Consider the following 25,485-nt stretch of genomic DNA (forward strand, 5'->3'; position numbering starts at 1 on the left):
TTTACAAAGTAAAAACAATAATGATGAAATATTACCGCACAGTTAAGATTTTGCGTTAGTGATGTCATTTCCTCCAGCGTCAGGCATTGGCGGAACACTTCCCTCCTGGCTGTGTTTCAAGGGGGAACAGATTTCGTGTGGGACCGGTTTTACATGCTGGTCAGTTCATTTCATTTCTGTGCAACATGCCGGTTGACACCAAACGTGTACGCGGCCCAGAAGTGTCTCAGAGCCCGTCTCTGTTTCTGGGCAGACCGGTGGCGGTGCTCCCTTCTTCCGGGCCCAGAGCGGATGGTCGGCAGCGGGACCAGGTGGACGTCCGGCCGGTGTTTGTGCGCTGCGGCCTGGTGAGCCAAGCTAAAGGCTCCGCGTACATCGAGGCTGGAAACACCAAGCTGATGTGCTGCGTTTACGGCCCCAGAGAAACGGAGCGGAAAGATGAGACAGATATGAAATGTGGAAGGTATGTAGAGGATAAATGTGATCGTATTTATTGATCTACAACAAAATAGAAACAAAAATATAAGTGAATGTGAATTCAACCAACTTGGTCTTGCATGACTGGCATTGTTCATAGCAGTGCTGCAAAAAACAATCGATCAATTTTGTCGAAATAATAATGATTGATTGATTGATTGTTTTTTTAGGCTATAAAATGTTGACAAGTGCCCTGCTTCGTCAACAACCCCAAAGTCGTCTGTTTACTCTCACAGAGGAATAAATAAACCAGAAAATATTCACATTTAAGAAGGTGGAATCAGACGATTTTGACCTTTTTATTGAGAGAGCTACCTAAACCCATTAATGGACGGTCAAAATAGTTGATGATCGATTCAATATTTGACAGCTACTTAACTGTTTAATTAAATGTTGCAGCTTCAAGTAATGGGTTGTCTTTGAATATCGTGAACAGTTGTTCAAAAATGTGGAAAGACAGAATGAAACTTGCATCTTGAACCTATATAGTAGTAATAGATTGATACATTTAAATGCAGAAATATTGCTCAAGGTGAAATTTTCAACCTTTTTCATAAATAAGACCCAGCATGACCAAAGTTAATTTACTTTTTGTCAACTTAATAATTTAATATTCTACTCATGGCCTGCTGTTATAGCCATACACACTGTTAGACACTATTAGGGCTGAACGATCTGGGGGAAGTATCTTTTTTCCAACAGATATTGCCATTTCTATAAACCCTTTTTAAAGCTTCAGTTCAATATTTATTGTGAAATAGATTCAGAACATTTGATGGTCCATCAAAACACTAACTGCTCTGTACTCTAAATACAGGTTGGGAACTTAAACATATAAACTACATGTACATGTCAAACATGGAATTATTATGTTTTAAATGGCACATAAGATGGAACAACTGTCACAAAATTTTGAACTGTTAAATGCTGATCAAAGACAAATAAAGCGAATAAGAAAAAAAATGGGACATTGTAGTCTTAATATTCTGAGTCACCACTAAATTGCATTTTTTTTTTTAAACCTCTCATAACCATAGATTGTGTAACATTGCTAATATGTGTACTACTTATTAACATGTTGAATCCTGCAAGTCAGTAAATTGAGCTCAGCTGGAAGTTACCCTCAAGTCTCTATGTGTTTGTCCTTTAAGTGCACACTCATGCTTGTGACAATTACTACATAAAGAGCTGAAGAAGACGAACACCGCTGTCTTTCTCTGTGTCTCCAGACTGACTACAGACATGCGCTTTGCTCCGTTCTCCTGCCCAGAGAGGGGCTCCTGGATCCAGGGGAGCCAGGACAAGGACTTCTCCCTGATGCTTCATGAGAGTCTGCAGCCTGCTGTGTGCCTCCACAAATACCCCCGCAGTCAGATCGAGGTCAACGTGATGGTTCTGGAGAACAGCGGTTCAGTCCTGGCCCACGCCATCACATGCGCCTCTCTAGCGCTTGCAGACGCGGGGATTGAAATGTACGACCTGGTGCTGGGATGTTCTATCCGCCAGGACGGAGCCTCTTATGTGGTCGACCCTTCTTACATGGAGGAAAACTACAGCAGCTCGGCCAGCAGCGAGAACCAGGGAGGTCTGACTGTCGCGTTCCTCCCCAGCCTCAACCAGATCTCTGGGCTGCAGTCAGACGGAGAAATGACTGAAGAGATTCTGACTGCTGGAGTTCGGACCTGCATTGAGGGATGCTATAAACTGTACCCAGTCATTCAACAAGCTCTGGCCAAGGCTGTACGCAAAGCAGCTCCGCCACCATCAGAGAGCTGAGAGACACAATAACTATTCACTTAATAGTTTTTCCTGCTTATGAATTCCAGCTCTTAATTTTCCAACATGACCTATTTTTTTATGTTTGCTATTACGCTCTGTAAATTAAAATGTTGACTGATTTTCTAATGCAAGACTGATTTGTGTTCTTATTAAATATTTTAACAATGCACTTATATGCTTAAGTCTACATTTGCAGCTTAAAGCTTCTAATTCACTTGAAAAAGAAAATGCAGGTCATTTTTAAGATACGATTTAACAATGATCATCTGGGATAATTCCTGAATGTGACTACTGAGGCATCAGGCGACCTAAAAGTGCAACATGACTAAATTCAATCCATTTCTTTGGCTTCTTTGGCCTGATATAAATCATGTATTTGTTAATCCCTAGTAGATTTGGTCACTTGGGTGCTTTCTGCTGCAAATTGGTCAGGGAGTGGTTTAAAAAATTGCAGCCTGAAACAAAATGAAGTGGCCTGAATCTGCAGTAAACTATGCCTGTAGTTTAGAACAAACTTAGTTTGACCTGTAAGTAACTTTAATACCACTAGAGGTCACCCCGTCTACGGTTTTAACATAAAACTGATTTAGCTGAGGTTTAGAAATGTCACAAACTTTTAATTTACTGAGCCACCTATAAAATAATCCTCCAGTGGAACCACACAAATATGGGATTGTGGCATTGTGGGGATAAATATTTCTAACACTTGTCTACATTTCTTGTGAAATAGGGAAGACTTTTACCTTGTGAGTTCTCAAATTCTTGAAAAGAAAGGAAAAACCCAGAACAGAAAGAACCACTCAGTTGCTCACTTATGATTCACACATTATTGTATAAAAGACATTCCTGTGTACAATAATTTATTACAGTACACAGGAACATTACTGTATTCTGCCACATCCACACAAATCCCACATTAAACACACAGAACAAGGGCACGCTCTTTATTTCATTCTGCTCAGACTTTGACCAACAAATCAACGCTCCAGCGCCCGAGACAGCAGCAAACAGTCCAGCATCTTTCCAGAATGATTTGACTACAGATGAGAAAAAACACTTTACATCACACAAATTAAAACATTACTTTTCAAACCAGTCAGACTCGGCATTTAACCCAGAGGGAGGCGAGCGTGTCCCGCTCTCGCTCCTCTGCTGATAGCTAACAAGATGTGAGTCATGTGACAGTCTAAAGCAGTCTCTTCCTTGCTCCACAGCTGTCAATCACTGTTCCCTCAGCCAATAGCACAGCTTGCAGTCGCTGTGGCTTGGGTTGGGAGGGGAGTGTAGGGGGGGCAGGATGTCGTCGGGGTAGGCAGTGCGGGATTGGTTGCTCGGCTTAAACTGCGTGAGATGCGATTGAGGGAAAGGAAGGGTGGAGGTGTCATGTTTGAGTGCCACAATAGCAAAAAACCACAAATAGATGCACAGATTTAGTTCAGAATAGAGTTTAAATCAGTTTGAACCGTTTCATAGGATTGTATTACTGGGCTGAACTTTGTCTGGTGACAAAGAGCAACAGTTTAACTCACAGCTGTGAAAACAACAGGAATACTGAAGATGTCTGCTAAATGTGTGTGTGTGTTGCAAATGTACGACGAACATGATGTTAACTTCTGTTGCATGTGTGTGTGTTTGTATGTATGTATGTATGTATGACCTGTAGTCTGTCTGTGTGTCTATCTTGTGTGAGGCTACCTTTTCTGACTGTTGCAAGCCGTTCTGAAGGCTTGCAAACATTCTGCAGTGTGTGTGTGTGTGTGTGTGTGTGGGTGCTGCTGTGTGTCTATCTGTAGGCCCTGTTGTGCCGGGGGTACGGCGACATAATTGCGTCCACGCTACCTTCGCTGTCCGAGCTGCTGTCAGAGTCGCTGCTGCCGGAATAAACCCAGAGTCCCGGTAAAACTCCGACGCACACGGCTGCTGACGGAAGGTGTAACACACCCTGACTGGAGCTCAGGGGGGCCGAGGGCGTCTTGGATGTCAGGCCGGGGACTGTTTGTCGATCTTCAGCTCCCCCTGACCCTCCTCCTGCTCCGCCCTCCTGCTCTGAACAGCACAACATACTGTAAGACCCACAGACTGCTCCTGCAGACACGTGCTGGCAATATTCCAGGCTTCAGTTTGTATTATTTCAGTGGAATGAACATGGAAATTAAAGGGCGTTTGCATATGCAGTAGTAGAGCACAAGATGGAAGGAGTCACCTAGAAAATAAAAAGTTACTGAGCAATCCTACTGACCTTAAATGACTAGTTAAAGATTTACGTCTAACTAGTCAATCTGTAAAGTTAAAAATCCTCCAGATAATTATCACCCAGCTCCCGCATTGTTTCAGATTTATGGCCTACACTTGTTTCTAGCAGGAAGAGCTCTGTGCTCTACCAGCTTATCACCAAACTACTATTATACACAGTTAACTGGTGATCTAGCTATTACTTAACACCTGTAAAGCCACACATTCTACAAATGGAAAGTGAATACTAAACAAATTAATAAGTTGCACTGGGTTTGTAAACAGGCAAGATGCAAAACTCTTTCCTTTCTGAACTTAAAAGGCAACAACAATGAGTTTTTTAGATTGTGGGAAGTGGCCGAAACAAAAACCAATTAAAAAAATAATGAACAAAAACATGACATTTCAACTTGGGTAGTGACTTGCTGGGAGAAAAGAGTAAAGCCAGCTCTTGATTTAGGATCAGGTTGGTCTGCATAATATTAAAAAAAAACCTTTATGGTGTCTTTGTGGTGCTGATTTAAATGGTTGAACTTGTTTTGTTTTTTAAGTCATTGTCTTGTGTAGCAGCAACAACCATGAGACAATTTTTTTGCAAGCAAATCTCCTTTTTCAGTGTTTCTCTTCTTGTCCTCGCTCATATTTCTGTGCACATGTGGAGCCTGCATGTAAACAAAATCAGTGTCTTGTAAACTAGGTAAAAAAAAAAAGGTGAATCTTTTAAATCTGAAGAAATTATGTTCTGTCAATTAGACTTCTCTTGTAAATTAGTAAAGAACACCCATTTTCTTTTTGGATCAAGCAGCAAACAAAAAAGTTGTAGAATGATGTCTGCTTTCCGATTATAAATGCAACTCCAGCTATGCATGTAGACGGTAAAAAGCTGAATATGAGCTGAGCATGAATGCCGTTCTCTGGCCCAGCCAGCCACACACAGACTGCAGCCCACCTGTGTGTCTGTCTCCGTTTCCTGTCGCTGCTGCTGCTGCTGCTGCTGTCGTGATTTCCACCTTCTGTTTCTTACTGCTGTCCGAAGACTGTGACGAACTGAGTGAGAGAATGAAGAGATTGTGAAGAAGATTTAAAGCTGGTCTAATTAATAGTTTCAAAGTAGCGATTAGTCAGACTGATTAAGAGCCCCTCAAGTCTTTTTGTGTCTTTGATTCAGTCACTTAAATGGCAACTTTAACAACTAGCAGGTGACAACAGTGGCACATTTAACAGCTAACATGCCTCAGGAGGTGGTAGAGAGAAATACAAAAGATAATTGGATGAACTTCATCAGATGGACACAATCTTGACTCCAAATGCACGATAAAGGTCTTGTGGGTAAAAAGGCTAACATGCTAAGATGATCATGTTGCTCTGCCCCAAGTAGCCAAAAAGCACGTTAGTTGCGTATCTGTATGTATACCTGCGTCTCTTGACAGCTCCAGCTAATAAATGGGCCTGCGACAGGTGGCTGGTCCTTTGCTCCGCTCCTGCATGCTTCGGTGCCGCCTTCTTTTCAGGCTCTCGACGACTTTCTTTTTCAGATGCTTGCTTCACTAGAGCGCTGTGACGGTACAGTGTTAAGGTGAATAAACCATTATGGAGCGCCGCAGAGGGAACAAAGAGTTGGATTGATCCCTTCAGGGGGTGGCACAAAAGCAGTCGGGCAGAGAGGCCGACTGAGGGCAACAGGGTGACTTTAGGTGAGCCTTGAATAAGAAACTAGTTGGACAGAGCGCAGGAAATACAAAATAGGGTCAAGATGCAGAGATAGAGCTACATGGACAGAGAGGTACACTAAAAACATGGAGTGGTGAACTTTAGATACAAAACTGGGCATTAGGTACATATGACAGAGTTTTCACTTCATGAAAGCTGCAGCAGAACAACTTTTTGCAGCTTTATCTTCATGAAACATTTCCAATTTAAACGTAATACCTGGGAAGAGTTTAATCACAAGTGGAATTTTGTCTGCAGGTGTAATTTCCGTGACACTGAACTGGGGAGAGATGCAGAGGACTAGCTGTTAGCCTCCACACACACCCTCACCTGTGCTGCTAAACCAGGAGGAGGTGGTTGCAGGAATAAATCACACCTCAACCTTGTTCTTTGTTTTTAGTTTTAGCAGATGAAATTCAAACCCACACTTCCTACTGCGACGCTGCTCCGCCAGCTGCCCACCATCGAGCGATCAAAGCGAGGTTTCACATGTTGGATGGAGTCGGCGAGTCGCCCTAAATCATATTTGATTGGATAATTTTATGTAACTGCCCCGAGGAGGTGCAGGATGACTCACCTGCTTTACAAGAAGAAATCTGAATATAAAAATAATCCAAAAAGTTTGACATATATTTAACATGTAATAAGAGAAAACTGATCAACTGTTTTAAAACTTTAAAAAATTGTATTTAATTTAACTGTGACTTTAATTTCTGCATCTGTGCGTTTGAAATCGTAGCTACTAGTCACTGATAGTTTCCACGACAACCTACTGTCTACATGCAGACAAAAGATGGAGTGACAGAAGAAGCTACTGGACAGGAAGTCAAACGTGTATCAAGGACATGAAACAGTTTCAGTGACAGTCAACTACAAGAGTTCTGTTTATAAATTAGGTGGTCTGTTCTAAACGCATGACTTCTATTAGAATTAGACGCATTATTTTCATTTTCGTTGCACAGCAACTCCTGATAATAACTGAAGGACAGCTGACGAACTTTAACCAATAACTTAAAATAACCTTTCGCTATTTTGATAATCAATTAATCGACCAAAAGTCAAAATGCTCCAAATTCCAGCTTTCTTAATTTCAATATTTTCTGGTTTCTTTATTCCTCTATGACAATAAACTGAATATCTTTGACATATGAGGATGTCATCTCAGTCCTCGGGAAACACTGATTGACATTATTCACAACGTTTTGACATGTTATAGACCAAACAACTGATTATTTACTAGAATTATTATTATCCTTTTGCACATTTCAAGTTGTTTATATTAAACACTGTGTGGCCTTGCACAGTCTCAGGTGATTAATTTGCACATTCCTGTACACTAGTATTTGTTACTTTTATTACTTTTAGTTCATGGATTTACTACACTTGGTCCATATTTGTCTTTTCAAATAACATAATAGCATTTACTGTCAACTGACTTACATGCTTTTTCTTTTTTTTTTTTACACGTTTCACTAGTTAGTGTTTAACGTCATGCACTAAAACAAGTCAAATTCTTTATATGAGAAAACCTACTTCGCAATAAAACTGCTTCTGATTAATTCATCTAGAAAAAAATGGACAAAGTCATAAACAATGAAAATAATCATTACTGGCAGCCCTATTTTCATATCAAATAAACTTTAGAACTGCTATAAATTCTTAGAAATATTAGTTTATCATTGACATGAACTGTTACTCTATTTTCCATGTTTGCTTTTATGACTTGTCTATTCAAACTGCCTTTTCACAAAAAGACAAATGAATTCCAACTCTATCTCATGTGTTAGTGCTTATTTTAAATCTGTATAATCGCTCATTACAAAAGAGGATGAAAGAATGTAAACAATCTCAGAGCGACAGCAGCTAATTAAAATGTTTTTTTTTTTGCAGACACAAACACACGATAAAGGATATTCTATATTCCAACAACTCCTGCTTCTCCTCATCCCTGCGTTGCTTCTCAACCAGACTCTGTTGCCGGGAGACCTCGTCCAAGAAACTGGTCTCATCTTCGTCCAATCCCCTCACCATGTTCCCTGTCACCATGGAAACATGCGCTCAACACATGGCACAGGAGTGACTGCACTTCTCAGAAAACAAACCGTGGCAGTCTGCTTCAGAACCACACACACACACACACGCCAGTGACCTTCAGCTAAAAAGAAAACACTGAAATCAAACACCACCTAAAATCAGATATTATCTAAAGATGAAAAAAAAACGTCTAAATTTATGAATGCTTGAACTGAATGAACTTCTGTCCAAATAATCTATTTAATAAAACCTGAGACAGAATAAAAAACAAAGCAGGAGAGGAGATGTTGGATTCCATATTTCCCTGCAACTGAGGGAACGTCTTTCAGGAGGGAAAGCTATCCAAACACTTCATTTATGAGAATTAGATGCACCTTATGGTTGAATTACTTCCTCACTTCCCTTCATGAGTCCAACCAATTTGGCTAAATAGAAAGTCTGTTGACTCAACCCAAAAGGAAGCCTGGGGAGGGTTTTTAGCATTTGCACCCAGTTAGGAACTTACACTGGAAGGAATGAGGCAGTGATATTCAGCAATAGTTCCAGCCTCATTAAATTCAAAACCTGCCGTTTGAAATGCAGCTTTCCTGTTGAAGATTTACAGTCTCACAGGCTCAACGTGAAGCCATCAAGGGTATTTCTGCAGGTTTCCTCAAGGGTTTTATAGGACTAACCATAACGAGTACACTGACCTTGGTGTGTAAATCTGGTGGACTGTATGGTAAAACAGTATTGATTTGTTAGATGCATCCTTTCATCTCATGCATATCTCTTTAAGTCAAAAGCAGGAGCTACACTTGCTATAAAGGGAAAACACGAGTTCAAACCAAGATGGCAAAACAGATGAAGAAAAAAAGCAGAGACAAAGACCCACTGAATTTAAATTGTTCCTCATATTCCTCTTGTTTCTTGTCTTTCTGCTCCTGCAGTCGCTCAAACAGGGAACGTGGGTCGTACTCTTCCTCTGGGGCCTCTGAGGAAAACACAAACACACATCGTATGTGGTTATACACACACCTGTGTACAGTTCAGAGGGTTCGGTGTGTATACATTTACATGTTCTTACCCTCAGGATCGTCAGGTTTCCTCACTTTCTCCCATTCCTCCTGTCTCTTCTTTCTCCTCTCATCAAGCTCCGTTTCAGACACAAACTTCCTGCTGAGGTCGACGCCTGCTGTTTCTCCCCCCGCCATTGCAACCGCCCTAAATGCAAACATACAGAGACACTTTACCTCTGAGTATCGTTCCAAAAACGTTCCCCCCCCCTGCTCAACACTGGAAGCATTGCATTTCTACTGGGTGCTTACTGACTGCTACGTCTACGGCTGTTGGCTTTTCCTCTGTCGACTCACACTGAGAGTTCATGGATTCAAGTTATTCTTCTTTTATGCAACCCCACAAAAAATATGCAGTCCCAAAAATATCAGCTTGTGTTCCCTGAGAAAAAAACACTTCATAATGATTGCTGCTGACATCTGTACAAAGCCATAGTTAATTGCATACAACAATCCAAAACCACAATCCACTGATGCATCAGTTCAATACATGCAATGCTTATTTGTCTTCATTTCACTAAGGTTCCCAAAATAAATAAATCTGTTTATATGTGATATTTCAATCATCAAAACACAACAGCGGCATTATCACAGATTTACACAGAAAACTTGTTCAATCTAACAGTCTCTTAAGATATGTCTGTGAAGATTGTCAGTCATCCAGCTCATGGTTACACTCGTAGTTTAATCGTAGCAACTGGACTTGATTCAGTTTCTCTTAAGATAGTTTCTAAAATGCATCCATAATTACTTCAGCAGCATGTAGACTCATAAAACTGCTCCTAGTAGAATTTAAATTATGGCACTTGCTTGCTCATGTACTGCACAACCAGTCAGTTACAACGGATGAACCAAAGTCACAACCCTGAAGTGTTCAGTCACAAATGTTTCACTATGTCTGCTGAAACACTTGATTGTAGTCATTTTGAGAAAATATGAAAACAGAGAAGAGATGCATGAGGAGAGACATTCACACAAACACATCTTTGATAAAAGATTAGGTCCACACTGCTGTATAACATCGTGCATGGTGGAGTTACAGTAGGTGCTCACTGTGTGTTTTTGTTAAAAATCTATTTATCAAACATACTTAACAAATGCAAACAAGTTGAACAACACATCACAACGGCATTAATTGTTTTTTTTAGAAGTTAATATGGTAATAACATTATCTTATAAAATGAGGCCTAAACAACTATAAGAACCTCCAAGGGTTTGGCTCGTTCTTGTGGCAACATTAAATAAACAGCTTTCCGACAACAAAAATAGCTGAGTTAAACTATAACCAAGCAAACACAAAGTCTACTCAACCAGAGGTGAAGCCAAGCGGTGGATCAGGACGGCCACAGCCACCACAGAATAAAGTCTGATCACTCTACATGTGAAATAATGAAGCCCATTAGATTGCTATATACAGACTCACAGAACAGAAGTTATGTTCAGCCACTATTTTTCTTGCAGAACTCATTTGTGGAACAATTTCTTTAAGGCTGTTATTCCCAAAAAGGTATATTTTAACAGCACATCCATGTGCTTTAACCCGAAAATGACCAATCAGAACATGTCCATCCATCCATTATCTATACAACGCTTAATCCTCACTACTGTCATGGGGGGCTGGAGCCTATCCCAGCTGACTCAGGGTGAAGGCAGGGAACACCCTGGACAGGTCACCAGTCTATCACAGGGCTACACTTAGAGACAGACAACCAAGCACACTCACATTCACACCTACGGACAATTTACAATCACCAATTAACCTCAACATGTTTTTGGACCGTGTGGGTGGAAGCTGGAGAACCCGGAGAGAACCCACGCTGCACAGGGAGAACATGCAAACTCCACGCAGAAAGATCCTGGGCGTCCTCACCGGGACGCAAACCCTGTTGCTGCGAGGCAACAGTGCAAACCACTGTTCCACCTTGCAGCCTCCAATCAGAACATGTCTATACCGCAATTCGAAGATTTCATATTATTGTCACTGGAAAGTCTATTGACATGCATCTTCTTAATATGCAAATAACGAATCTGTTGTTACATGATTTTATTAGTTAAAATGTGCATGATTTGGGTTGAGCTGAGGATATGGTTGAAAGTCTTGCACGGACTGTTTTAGACTCCAGAGATGAAACCTACTTTGAAAAGCTTTGGAAATAAGTGATACAAACTTCTGAATAATACAAGACAGAGCCAGAACCTGCAGCCAAAACAAAGAAACAAAACGCCTGATGGAAACAGTGTCATGTCTCAATCATGTAGAAGTCCTGAGCAGAACGAGGACACTTTTGACATCAGAGTCTTATTTTAATCCCAAGTAATTTAAGCACAAATAATCTATGAGCAAATTAAAAAGCACAACTTTCGCAAGTGTTAAAGGTTTTAATCAATCTAGGGTTGAATTAAAAAAAAAGCTTAATTTACTGTATATGAGTTTTCATGTGCTTCTATATTGCACTGTTGCCAGTATAAGTAAATAACAAGAGAGAATAACCCCCAAAAATGGTTGTTTTCCTGCAGAGAAATAGGCTGACAACAACAAATACCAAGACACTGTCCCACCCCAATGTGAGTGGTGTTCTCCATCTGGTGTCCCTGATAAACACCGTCCGGTTCTGCTGCCTCCGTTAACCGACCTGTTAGTTTACAGTCTGTCGGCCCTGTTGATTCACTCACCATCAACCAGGACACCGCTGCAGAAAGTTCACATTTTAAGGAAGCAAATGATACACAAATACAACCAGGCTACTCATTTGTAATATAACAGTCAGAGTCACTGGCTTTGTGTTGTTTTCGTTGAGATATCGGAGCTGGAAATGCCTTGTTGTGCTGCAACCCCCTCGGCTAGCGTTAGCATCGTTAGCTTTAAAATGCTGCCATCAGCGCCGTCGGCGACAGGACGTCGTGTCATGTCGGAAAATCAATGCTTTCAGATGCACAAGCGAGCAGACGTAAGTTTCGGTTCATCAATGCTCCAAATCGCACTTAATAACGCGCTTTGTGGCGTAAACTCACCGAGCTCCAGGCCAGTCGATGATATATCACAGCTCCAAATCAATGACGTTTGGTGTCACCGTAAAAACGGCTCGTTACGATATAACGGCGTGCGACTTTTAGTTCCTACCCTGTTTTCTGCAGCAGAACACAGCAGAGACTCCTTACTATTTAGAATAAACTCAAAAACCCACAATATTATATAAAATACTAATTTTACTGGCCAATTTAGATAATAAGCTTAAGCTCCTACAATAATATGTATGGGAGAAATGTGTTTAAATTAAACATTAGGGTGATACCTTACAATATTAATTGCACAAATTTACCAAACTAAATTCAAAATTAGGATAAAACAGTAGAAGATTAATAATTATATAAATTTACCATACTCATTTAGATAGACCCTACAATAATAGCCTATATATTGTAGATATAATAAATACAAAATATTAAAACCATACATCCTCTACAACACAAATGTACCTGACTAATTGAAATATTAAAGCTAAAACTCTACCGTGTTATTTGCATGACACATTTGCCTGTCTAATTTAGATATTAAGGTTAAGACTGTACAATATTATATGAGACTCAGCTGTGTTATACAAAATATATATTTAACTGAATAAATTAAATACTAAGGTTAAGACCCTATAATAACTTATATTGCAGAAATTCACCTGATTAGTTTAAATATTAAGGTTGAGAACCTACACTAATATACATAAAATAAAGTAACCGTACTTAAAACATAAATTTTATGGCTAAACCCTACAGTATAGTTTATTACACAAGTTTCTCTACAGACTCTACAGTGTGATACATAACACAAAACTGCCCTGACTGATTACAGTATTAGGTTAAGAATATAGAATATTATATAAAACAAAAATGTAATTTTAAACATTAAAGCTATAAATATAAAAAATCTGGTTAAGGCTACAATAATATATACTCCACCAAACTACCTGACTAATTAAAAAATAAATTAACCAAAAACATACTATATTAATAAATTAAGAAAGTTTAATGCTCTACAAAGTGATACATGGATATAACAGCATCAATATATACAATTGCAAGTAATCACTCTTCCTGGCAAGAGCACCTTGTCAACTTCATTTTTTGCATTTTAATGAATCTATGTGTACGTGTGTGGAGAACACAAGAAAACTTGCTGTTAAAAATGTTCAAGCTGTTCCTAAAGTTGATCACAAGATGGCGCCCGAAGTACAAGGATGAGCTCCTGTCATGCCTGGATTAAGGAAAACTCCATTCAGCTATATATTAAAGGACAAGTTTACAAATGTTCAAATCTGTCTTCACTCTGTGGTGTTCAGGTCACTGTTTACATGTAACTGGTGCCTCAGTTGACAAAAATAAGAGTCAGTACGAGCGAGTTAGTCGAGTAACATCACTGTTTGTTTCAGCCCAATCTGTAGTACTTGAATATAACTACAACATAACTGCAGCAGGACTTGCATGCTGTTAATCTCCTGGTTCATGTATGATAAGCAGCTTTATGTGTGCTGGCAGGGACTGGCGTAGTAAAGCTCCTGCTGGGTCTGCATGGTGCATACATTAAATGCACACTTTCTACACATCACCACGTGCAAAACCAGCGTTGTGCAACACACTAACCAGTCTGTCAATACACAGTAAAGATGTTGCACTTTCATCTGAAATGCAAAGTTATTTATCTTCATTTTTGTTGAGCCTGATGCTGCAAGCTGCTTGCTAGGAGCATACAAGTGATGAATCTATTATTTATCTTAAATAGCTGTGTAGATCTTTTCCACCAGTCCAAACAATATCGTGTTTTTGAGATCAATATTGATAAGTTTATCAAATCCAGATAAATGGAACAAAATATCCAATCTTGTCTCAGATCCCTTAGATTAGGTTTGTTTTTCTGACCGAGATACTGTATCTGCAATAAGGTAGTATCAGCCAGTTGTCTGATTTATCGGTCTAACTCTACTAGCTCAGTATCTAGCAATACGCCTCACTTACTAAACACTGATTGGTCGACTGTTCCTCCAACCGGAGCTATCAGTGCCTGCACTTGCAGAACAAATCTTAGATGTGGGGAGTTTTTTAGAGGTCTGTAAGCAGCCTGTTCTAATCACTGAATCCCATCTCGTTTTATCCGCGCCTTTGTCAGAAATTGTAACTTTTGCTCTCTGTGCTGTTGGTCTGCTCCTCTCAGTCCCTCTCTCTTTGTCTTTGCAGACAGACAGGTTTTGCTGTGGATGATGAAGAGAATGGGTTGTCGTGGAAACTGTATCATAGGCTGGTAGCTATACGGTGAGGATTTAAAGCAGTCATTGTCCGCTTTGAACACAAACACACAGGTGCAGAGCTCAGTCAACACTGTAAAAACTCTCTGTCTGTTTTCATATACATCAGCTGTCCTCTTTGTCTTAAACATCGTGATTATGTGAGCATCTCCTCATGCAAGTTCTTCTGTCTCTACATCTCGACCCTGTTTCATGTCTCCTGAGTTCTGTCCAACTCTTTCGTTCTTGTTTTAGAGTCTTTATCTGTGTCACCCTCGTTCCCTTCACTCTGCTCTCTGCCTGAACGCTTTTCTTAGTCTCTCTGAACTGTGTCGCTTTTTCCAGATGGAGAGATGTAACGGCTCCCCCCCCCCGAAGGGAGCCCAGAACATGTAGAATGGACTGCTACTGTTCTACCTGCCCTCAGTCTGGCTCTTTGTTCCCTCTCCAAGGCTCCATTATGGTTTATTCACCTTAACGCTGTTCAGTCGCAGCAGGCATCCGCAGAGAGCCTGAATAGGAGGCGTTACTTAAACTTTCAGGGTCGAACCAGCGACCCATCTCGGGAACATTTATTAGCTACACATCCTTTTAACCTGCAACAACCTTTTTTTTCCCCTTTGTAGCCACTTGAGGGCAGCACAGTTACTTACCAAACAGCCAGATTTAAGTTTGGTTCTGTTTTTCTGTGTATTAGCTGCTAAATGCTTCATTACTTTTCCCAGCTAGTTCTTAATCTTGTCGGCTTGTCCATTAGTGCCTGAACCACAATTTTAAAGTTACACGTCGTAAAATCAAAACACCGAGCTGAAGGACACTAAAACACTTTGCAGGGCTGACTGAGCACCCAGTCATTTGGTCTGTTGTCTGGGGCCACTGGAGGTAGCAGGCAGAAGTATGGTTGCATTATTTAGTTTTAAAACTTAGTTTAGCCGGGACTTCCGGGCAGCAGGGGAACAGCTAGCCTGCGTCCGTCCAAGAACAGTCTTGCGTAGCTAAATCTATCTTGTTAGGGCTGCACCAGCGCTGGAGGATGGTCTGGTCGCACTTTGTTATCATTCTGCTACAAAAAAAAAAGTGCAAACTTGTTTTATATTTCTTTAAACCAGTCACAATCATGGTGTTAAGCCCAGGATGCAGTGTTGGTGCCCCTGCAAAATAGTAAGTTATTTCAGTAGAAAATTTGCACACAGGAAGGTGAGAACTGTCATTAAAATTATTAATTCACCGAAAGAACCAAGCAGGCCTGTCTGACTGCTCGATGCAAATAGGTTGCTGCTCAGAAGTTGTTGTTTCTCATAGTGAAGGGGGTTTTGAAAACAGTAACATGCAGATAGCAGAAGGAAGAAGAAAGCCATGTGACATGTGCAAGAAAAAAAAGGCCGTCTTATGCCCTACATCTAGTAAATCAGGCCAATCCAAAGGTGGCAAAATTGGCCAACCAGGGATTCTAAATATCTTTGATTAGCCACTGCACTAAAGCCACCTGTCTAATATAACAGGACCTCAGTTTTACCGGCACATTGGCCACAGATCTTCTGGGTTGCCTAAGCTGCGAGTTGAGGTGTCCATAGATCAGGCTTGTTCCAGTGCATCCTGCAGATGCTCAATCAGATTGCAATCTGGGGAGTTTGGAGGCCAGGTGAACACCCTAGGCTCTTGGTCGTGTTCCTCGAGCTGTCCAGCAGGCCACAGTGTCCTGCTGGGGGAGGCTGCTGCTGGTGCCATTGTGTCTTTGGTCTGCAACAGCATTTAGTTAGGTGGTTCATGTCAAAGCAACATCCACACAAATGCCAGCACCCAAGGTTTAATGATGTGGCTGACTGGTGTATAGCTGTAGAATAATTCAGCTACTGGTGCAGTGAAAGGAAAGAAATATGTATGCTGCAGAGATTTAACCTTTTTTTTTATATCAAGCACCACCAAATACCACTTCATTACATCAAGTTTTCCCTGCTCGAGATGTTTCATTTTCAGATTTGGAGGCCTGAAAAGGTAAAGATCTAACAAGAAAAAAAAGCTAAAGTTAGAGAGAGCTGTCAGAAATCCTTATCACAGTCGTGTTGTGATCCCTTAGATTAATCTCGGGGTAGCAGGCTGCCACTCTTAGATGGAAACCACAGGATAAGTAAACACTTTAATAGCTTGTAGGATCATTTAAAAAGTAACTGAAGCAGGAATGATGGAATATCAAATCAAGTATATTGTCATTTTGCTGTACATAAACAGTAGGACAGGCAAGATGAGAGAGTGTTTCTTCAGGATTATTCAACCAGCAAGTTTTGTGGAATGCACGTCTGGGATAAGACACTAAACGTTCACTGCCGTTGTCTCCTGAAGGGGCCGCCATGTATGTGTCAGAGATGTAACGTTATTTAGGAGTGCTTCAGGTCAGCATTATTGTTACAAACCAGCTGGTCCGGGAGAGCGAATCAACATTACACTGGACTTTTTTTTGGTCAAATAAAGTCATTCAGTGACAATGGAGCTTGGGTATCTGACAAAACTAAATGTGTAAGAGAAACTAAAAGGAGAACGGAGCTTATGGGTGCTGTTAAATCAATCAATAAAACAAACCAAATGGGGACTGTTTCAACTCCATGAAACACTGGAAGGGGTGGACACATCAAGTGAAATTCTGAGCATCAGACACTTTATTTCCTCCATTCTGGTATTTTTTTATTTATTTTTTGCACCAATTTGTGTCTTTTCTGCCTCAGTTTTTCGCTGGCAATGTCTTTATTTAAGTGTGGCACCTACTAATGTCAATATTAATCAGTTCATTTTGTTTCATTTATAAACCCCTGGACTTTATTAGTTCAAAACTTAATCATTGTCGCAGCTACATTATTGGATTCTTGGCGAATAGTTAAGAAGATGCATCCAAATGGAATTGGATTTTTTATTTCATACATTCTTCTTCTGCAACCAAACTTACTGAATACATTAACAGCAACTCAGCTGCTGGCAGTTCAGGCACAGCGTTGGTTGTTTTTTGCTGGGAGCAGCTAATGCCAAACATGTTTGCACTGGCAGTACTGATAATAAGCAGATTTTAAGTTGCCATGTTCTCTGGCTGGGTTTGGTAGGCGTGCATAGCTAAACATTCCATCTGAGGCTGACAGGAATTAACTGGTTTTGTAGATATTTGGTCACCGTTAAAGCTGTGCCTCTAGCTTGGCTAAAAACATTAGACTTGTGTTCCTGTGGAATCTTTTTTACCAACTTGGACACTGATGAATGTGAAGGAACAAACCTGTGAATTTGGAATCTGGAAGAAAATCAGCAAAAATAACACTGTTCCAGCAGTTTGAAAAATGAAGATGGAGGATGAAGCCTGTCACTGCAAAAACCTACTAATCTGAAATGCATGGAACAATGTTCTGTGCAAAAACTGAAGGCACTAAAAGCAAAGTTAGAGTGCTTATGCAATGCTTGACAATAATGACAATAAATAGTTTTTATATCTTTGTTAGGTCAGCTCCAGTCACTGTTATTTATATGTCACATTTAATCCAACAGCTGCTGAGCCAAAGTGCTTTTCGATAAAGACTATGTTTGGTGTTATATAAATATATCTTTCCAGCGAGATTTAGTTTGTTATAAAAAGGTTCTAGAAAAAGTTGTAGTGATGTTTTCAGAGGAGAGTTTCTTCAGTTCCGAGAACAAAGTTTTCTACAGATGTTCTTCTAAAAACCTTTTCCAAATGTTGCATTGAGAATGCTCTTCCTTTGTTATCATGTAACATTGTGAAGGAAGAACGTTTTATAAGGTGTTACCTCAACAACATCCCCAAAACATTGTCAGAATATTGCAGGCAAAATGTTCTGCTGTTGTTGTTATGTCACATTACAGGAACATTTTGATTTTTCAAAATTCTGTCATCTGAGGCCTTAATAACATCTTGAAAACATTTTCTGAATGTTAGATTTAGGATATTCTTTTGTTTCTATGTAATATAATCTGACAACATCCTCCAACAGGAATCTTGCAATGAAAACATTACATCCGAATTCACTTTTAACATCAAAGGAACATTATTCGAATGAGAAATACCTTTAAAACATTCTTTGAACATAGATTAACGTTTTCTTTAAAACACAACTTGTAGATAGCATTAGCCAGTGTGAACATTCCCTGCTTGCTGGTTAACGGGTTTAAATATTGAGTCCTAAAATATTATATATAACACAAATTAACTTGATAAACCTAAATGTTAGGATTAAGAACCTACAATATTAAGAACTCCAACAAATTACCCGACTAAATTAAGAAATTGAAGTTAAGATCCTACAAAATTATACATGAAAAACCCAACAAATCACAATGAACAGGCCTTCAGCAGGTTCAGGGAGAACAGTTGTCTGCCTCAACCAGTTAGGGTGAGGGGGAAGAGAAGGGGGGAAAAAAGCAAATCAGAGACTAACAGCAAACAAGAGAACAATAAAGACTGGACAGGTTGGTGGGTCCAGTAGCTGCAGATCAGCTCCAGAACCAGAAATCCCTGTAGAGAGGTTCTGTGAGAGAAGACACAAAGTTAAAGACATACAATGGTGCATTTAAATGCTTTGAGAAAGTGACAGGAACTACAGAAAACCAGAGTAGTAACTTCATTTTCCACCAAATCCATATTGCCTGTTTTTTTCTGTCTCCTTATATAATCCCAGACTGATCCCAAAATGTTGAGATCAGAGCTCTATGGGGGTCATATACCATCTGTTGCTAAAGACAGTTCTTTATAACTCTGATTGCACATCTACTGCAGCTCAGAGCCAGACCAACATGGGCAATGAAACTAATGTGTAAAATTGGACTACATCAAAAGTAATTCAGGTAATTGGATTCTGGGTTGTATATTCAGTCCTCATTTAGACCTTGGCAGGAGATCTGCGCATCTGGAGCTTAATTAACTCATGTGAGAGAGAAAAACAGGATGGCGGTCAAGGTGAGATCACATCAGAATGTAAAGCCTCCCAGTGCGATTAAACCACCTGAGCAGTCCAGTGTTTGTCGTTCTCTATCAGTGGATGAAATGTTTCTCCAAGTGTGTGTTGCTGGAGGTATGAGGCTGACTCAAAGCCTCTGTAAACACAGTGTGAAGATGAGACAGTGAGATAATTTTATCTTGTGTTCATGATCGGTAACGAGCGTTTGGGTTTGTCTGTGGTGAGTTCACCGACATCATTAAGGCAGCTTTCTGGGTTTAACTGACAGATGAAGCTCAGCATCGCTGTTGTAGCTGTGAAGGGAGTTGCCATGACAACAAATAATATAACTAACATACACAAAGAAAATATCAGTAGGGGATTTGAGTCTCGAAGCGTACCAAACACAAGATGAAAATCTGTCCCCCAGCAGTCACATTTCTTAATCTGGCAATCATTACAGTGTGTTCAAGGCGGTTTGTGCCAAAGGCAGCAGCACTAAACCACAAGAAATCCACAGACAAAGGTTGTAGGATGATTGTGTGGTTGTAAGAATATTTGTAGGAATTGTTATATTTTCTTTGTGTGTTTCTCCGATGCAGTGCTTTGTGAATTCACTGCTGAGTCTTTTTTAACTGGTAGCGGCAGGCTGTAATTCATTATCTGTTCAGTCCAAGCAAAACCAGCAGGAAAAAAAATCAGAGGTGAGTCATGTGGAGTTAAAGACAGATCTGCTGCTACAGAAGTGTCTTTTTCACCACCCACAATTCTGTTTCTATACAACAATCTCCTCTCTAATACATGGGCAGATTTGGAACCTTGGAGTCTCTTTGTAATCATTTTGCATCTCTTTGAAATCACTTAGAATCTCTTTGTGGCTGCTTCGCATCACTCCACTCATTTTGCATCTCTTTGGAATAGTTTAACATCTTTTGTCCTCCTTTTGCATTCCTTTGTAGTCAGTTTGCATCTCCGTAGTCATTTAATTTTCTCCGCATTGCATATTGTTGCAGCCATTTCATAGCTCTCTGGCGGTATTTTGTCTCTTATTTAGGTGTTCAGTTTTTCTTTTTGCTTGTTTTGCATCTCTCTCGTCTCACATCTTTGTAGCAATTTATCTCCTCTTTGTGGCCAATTTGCATCTCTTTCTAGTCACTTTGTAGGTGTGTTTCATGTCTTTGCAATAGATTTGCATTCCGCTGTGGTCATTTTTTAACCTCTGTAGTTGGTTTGTGTCTCTTTATGATCATTTCATGTTGCTTTGTAGTAGTTTTGTGGCTTTTTCTAGTTATTTTGTGTCTCTTTTCGGTGCTGATCTAACGTTCACAGAGACACGGAGGTCGCGTGACATTTCCTTCCGTTTATTAACCTGAGTGTGGACACAGACACAACTTTAAAAAAATGAATGGTGAACACATTTAATACAAAGATGCACAGCAATACACATGGTAGTTTAATTACACAATTCAGCACTGCATAAAAAGTACATTTAAAAACATGGCAGAAACATTGGCTTATCGTAACACAAACGGCATCATAGAAATATACATTCGATATATATGCATATCAGAAACTTCTCTGCTTCCGCTCTGTAAAACTCTGACAGTAACAGCCTCTGTTGAAACGTCTTTCTTTTTCTTGTAATACTTCCTTTGCTTTCAACAGAATCTCATAAAATATTTACAGAATCTGATAAATACATAAATTGGAAAAAATAAAAACATCATGCGTTTGTGTCGATCAGCATCAGTTTGTAAACAGTAAGTAGATATTGGCGACATGCAGGGTGAACTGAAGTCATAAGAAATACAAGGATTTTGCAAAAGCTAGCAAAATGGCCCCATATTTAACAGTTTAATGAGTCCCCACAGTATCATACATCTATTCTGTGTTAGTGCTACAGCTGCCATTATAACCCCATATTTCTCTGATTCCTTCCTCTTCGATAACACAGCGGAGCATTAAACCCGCCTCTCACATGAACTACTGATCAAACCTTCTAAATAAAAACCTCCCTCTGGTGATGGGGCGAAGAAAAAAGTGCTCTGCTGAGTCTGTGAGACCACCACACACGAGCACAAACATCTTTCATCTGATCTGCTACCTCGAAAAGGATCCATACAACAACGGGAGAGGAATCAACCACTGATACAGCTCAGCTTAGAAAGGACTTTGCACAAGGGAGTTGTATGTATCACATGGTATCAATCACAAGACACATACACATGCAAAAAGCAAAATAAAAAAACCTACATCTCGGTGAATCGTTTTTCATCCGTCTAATAATGGCCAGCGTTTTTACCTGCATATCATTTGGACACTTTACACATGCAAGGTTCTTCACCATCAGAGATCTGAAACAAAGAATATCACTTCTGATGGATTCACACTAGATACTGACCAAACATTCTTTAACCAGTAAATTTTTTGCAAATGTAACAGCAGGAATGTCTTCAATGTTTGATTTTATTTTTAATTTTTTTTAACGTCCACAACTTATATTTGTTCACAGCTGACATACACACTTTCATTCTGTTTATCGAGAAGAGAGGTTTCGTCGAGCTGTTGTACAGCATGTTGGGCTTGCGTCCGTCTCACTCCGGCGCCGGGTTGGCCGGCGGTACATTCCGCTGTTTAAAGTACTGGGTGACCTGCTGAGGCAGCTCGGCCAGGACTGACTTGGCAAGGGTCTCCTTGGGTGCCTGGCAGAGAAAGAGAACGAAATTGAACATTAACCTCTACAAAAACAAAAACACTTAAGGGTTTGAGAAGGTCAGGATACTTCGGATGGGGCTCTTGATGTAAATGACTTTTCCTGTACAACACTCATATCTGTGCAGTGTTTTGGAAAAGCCATTTGCTATTTCAACTTTGTGCACAAAGTCATAAAAGTGGTTTCCCAGTTTGGTGTGGAACAGCTTCACTGGCCTGCACAGAGCCTCATTACAACTCAAAGTGGATGAACAGACAGTGGAAGTGAAACAGGAACTTCCAGGTTCTGCTACAGCTTAAGACAACCTTATCTAAAATCCTACTGTCATTTGCACCAATTCTTGCAGTTGCACAACACAAACCAGTCAAGCTGTAGTTTACTTTATAAGTTCATCCACAGAAACAATAAAAAAATTCCTTGTATGTGTTCAAGTGATTGGCAAATAAAGCTGATTCTGATAGAACACAAACTTGTAGCCATGACAGTAGGCGGTGCTTCAAATGTGGATGTTGTTGCAAAGTAGCTACAAAAACATGGATGCTTCACACACATCCTCAACCCATCAGCACAGAAGATCTTAACAGCAGTTAAAAGATGGACACTGAAGATTAGTGTCACCAATTCAGTATCTGGCCAAATGTGACGTTCAGTCACAGTCTGCCCTTGTGGTCTTAAGTTGTGGTGGTCATTATTGTTTCCTACGTGTGTGAGATGTTGTCATAATTATCATGAATTCAGAAAAAGAATGTCAAAAAATGCGTTTTTAGGCCACAGTGAATTCAGTGAACCAAAATCTAATGAGTTCATCCTTGAGTCAAAGTAACCATTTGTGCCAAGCTGGAAGAAACTCAAGTGAAAGTGACTTGCATTCTTTCTAACAGCCAGCAGGGGGCGACTCCTCTGGTTGCAAAAAGAAGTCTGATTGTATAGAAGTCTATGAGAAAATGTACCACATCTTCCTTCATCTGTTACCTCACTGAGCTTTTCCTAATGAGTTCATGGTCTCAATCGCTAGTTACAAATCTTATTCAAAACAGCACAGCGTTCATTTAGTAAATTATGGTCCTGTTTACACTAAAATAAACAATAAAGCAGGGTATATCTTAGGGCAGGATGACCTTAAGATTGACAGGTCACCTGCATAGTCTACCTGGGTTTTCAGGCTTGTTACATTTAGTGTCAAAAGAGCAAGATGGCAGCAGCCAAACGCTAACCCAAAAACTTCAAAACAGAAGTCTGTAAACCAACCACTAATGTCATGGTGGCTGCATCTATCTTTTTTTAAAGCCTATTTTTGGACAGGCAAGTTGAAAACATAATACTGCCGAGCTTGATGAGGCAGACTGACATGAAAGCCGACATAACAGTTCAAAAAAACCAACAATATAACAATCTAATATTGTCACTTTTTTAATTTTTCTGCTTTTTATTGGTCATTATTAAAGAGTATATCCCATCAGCTAGAGAGAACTGCCCAGTGCGAACATGTAGAGATAGACAGCTAAAGAAAGGCTCAATGAGCAACTGCATTGACTTACAGGAGCTAGAGGAGCAGAGGCTAGCCTGAACATGAAGTAAGTAATGGCACTTACACTGAAATACAAGTTATGACCCTGACTTATAATACTTCAGCTTCTTTGCTCTTGTGTCTGAATTGCGGCAAATCTCTGCAACCAGATTTCAAAACCAGAAAACAGAAGCTATAAAATAAGATAGAAAATTTATTGACCAGTCAAACTTTCAGTCTAGTTATAATCTCTAATAAATATTTATGACTCGCTGACCCGTGGTGTTCCTCAAGGCTCAATCCTGGGAACATTTAAATTCTCCCTTTTCTGCAGTATTGTTCCCTTTAAAAAAAAACATTATCTGGAAGTTTTGCTGCATCTTCCATTGCTGCTATGTCCATGTATTTATGAAATCAGGCGAACTTTCAAATCCTCTGCATACAAGTCTTAATAACTTTTATGTCCAGATGGCTTAGAGCATCCTACAATCCGTCACAGCGAGTTGAACCATCCCTTGAAAAAAAATATCAACAGCACTTCAATGTTTCTCACTCAAAGTTGGTTTCCAGAAACAGCTCCAATCAGTTATTCAGTCTCATTTTTTCAGCTGATACCTTTGTCCCTTCTTATCTTTTGAACAGCTAAAACAAATTATTCATTGCTTTGTCTTCTCATGTCTTCACTTTTGAAATGCTCTGTCTTCTTAAAGGCAAATAAGCTGTTGCACTGTGACATTAGCTCAAACGTCTGCTGCATGATTACTAATTAAGACTCCACAGAGTTCCCGTATCAACCTAATGCTGCCTTCACTCTGGCTTCCTGCTAAATTTAGGATTGAAAACAAAATGAATCGAGTTTCTTTCAAAGCATTAATGAGAAATAGGGCTCCTGGTGTTTCAGGCGGCTCAAGGCGGCTGTGCTTCTTGCTCCAAGATTATAGATCAGAAAACTCTGTGTTTTAAATCTCGTCTTCAAACAATTTGTTCCCAAGGTTGTTTTACTGATACAAACTGGCTGTTCTCATTTGCATTAACAATTTTCCTTGTGTTTTGATTGAACTATGGATTCAGAAGCTTTTTATTGTTTTCTTTGTAAGAGTGATGCATTTAACCTTGGTTTTAAAAAGAGCTGAAAAAATGAAGTTTTACTTACTTACACTGTGTTTGGTCTCATAAATTAGTCTTCAAAGCAGGTTCTGACTACAGCACATGCAGTACTTTCTAATCAGTGGTGGAAAATAACACCTCAAGTCCTGTCTGAATTACAACTTAAAAGTACTTGTACTTTACTTAAATAACTCCATTTTGTTTATACTTTTAATCTACTACAAATCTGACCGAAACAAACTTTTTGCTAGATGAAATTCATCTCATGACTTTATTTACTATTGACTTTACAAATTCAGATTAATAGTAGAGAAAAAAATCAACATATAAAGATTTATTATGTATAAAGACCGAATTCATCCTTCGTTTAAATTTACAAGCTACCAAGCAGACTAGAAATAACCTTTAAAAACATTCATCAGCTGCATTAATATACCCATTAGGATGTCGCAATCAGGTTTTTCTGTTTCAATCAAATCTGATCCGAGCCATTTAATATTTAGTATCTGCCAATCCAATTAGATACCATTTCCCTGGATACTAAACATGTGGTTGTTTTCACTTACACTGCAGGCAGCTCCGTGTTGGCAAACAAGTATTTTGGGAGTTTAGATACCAACGGGCCACCATGGCAAAGAATTCTGAGGCATTTAATGACCTCTGGCCAGCGCTC

At 39.7% G+C, this 25,485-nt stretch overlaps 3 protein-coding genes across 4 annotated transcripts in view; 1 reads left to right on the forward strand and 2 right to left on the reverse strand.

The window, feature by feature from the left end:
* Positions 1 to 151: 151 nt before the first annotated feature.
* On the forward strand, positions 152 to 2,382 carry exosc6 (exosome component 6). The gene is made up of 2 exons (XM_008299633.1): positions 152 to 463; positions 1,707 to 2,382. The coding sequence occupies exons 1-2, from the start codon at positions 186 to 188 to the stop codon at positions 2,251 to 2,253; spliced, it is 825 nt and encodes a 274-aa protein (XP_008297855.1). The 5' UTR covers positions 152 to 185; the 3' UTR covers positions 2,254 to 2,382.
* Positions 2,383 to 3,183: 801 nt separating this feature from the next.
* On the reverse strand, positions 3,184 to 12,369 carry psme3ip1 (proteasome activator subunit 3 interacting protein 1). Of its 2 annotated transcripts, XM_008299636.1 has the most exons (8): positions 12,300 to 12,369; positions 9,299 to 9,435; positions 9,107 to 9,205; positions 8,113 to 8,234; positions 5,903 to 6,045; positions 5,438 to 5,535; positions 4,096 to 4,302; positions 3,184 to 3,597 (listed from the first exon to the last, which is right to left on the reverse strand). In XM_008299636.1, exons 2-8 carry the CDS (start codon positions 9,423 to 9,425, stop codon positions 3,593 to 3,595), a joined length of 801 nt encoding a protein of 266 aa, XP_008297858.1. In that variant the 5' UTR covers positions 9,426 to 9,435; positions 12,300 to 12,369; the 3' UTR covers positions 3,184 to 3,592. The 2 variants fall into 2 exon arrangements, with proteins under 2 accessions (XP_008297858.1, XP_008297857.1); XM_008299635.1 differs by lacking the exon at positions 3,184 to 3,597 and having other exon boundaries at positions 3,961 to 4,302.
* A 9,710-nt stretch (positions 12,370 to 22,079) lies between these two features.
* Positions 22,080 to 25,485, reverse strand: part of cpne2 (copine II) — a 68,410-nt gene continuing 65,004 nt past the window's right edge. Inside the window, exon 14 of the mRNA XM_008299638.1 lies at positions 22,080 to 22,187. Within this exon, the coding sequence (XP_008297860.1) occupies positions 22,080 to 22,187 (108 nt within the window). The remainder of the gene's footprint in view (positions 22,188 to 25,485) is intronic.

The sequence above is a fragment of the Stegastes partitus genome, unplaced genomic scaffold (assembly GCF_000690725.1).
Source record: "Stegastes partitus isolate 25-593 unplaced genomic scaffold, Stegastes_partitus-1.0.2 Scaffold1440, whole genome shotgun sequence".
Classification (NCBI taxonomy): Eukaryota; Metazoa; Chordata; class Actinopteri; family Pomacentridae; genus Stegastes; species Stegastes partitus.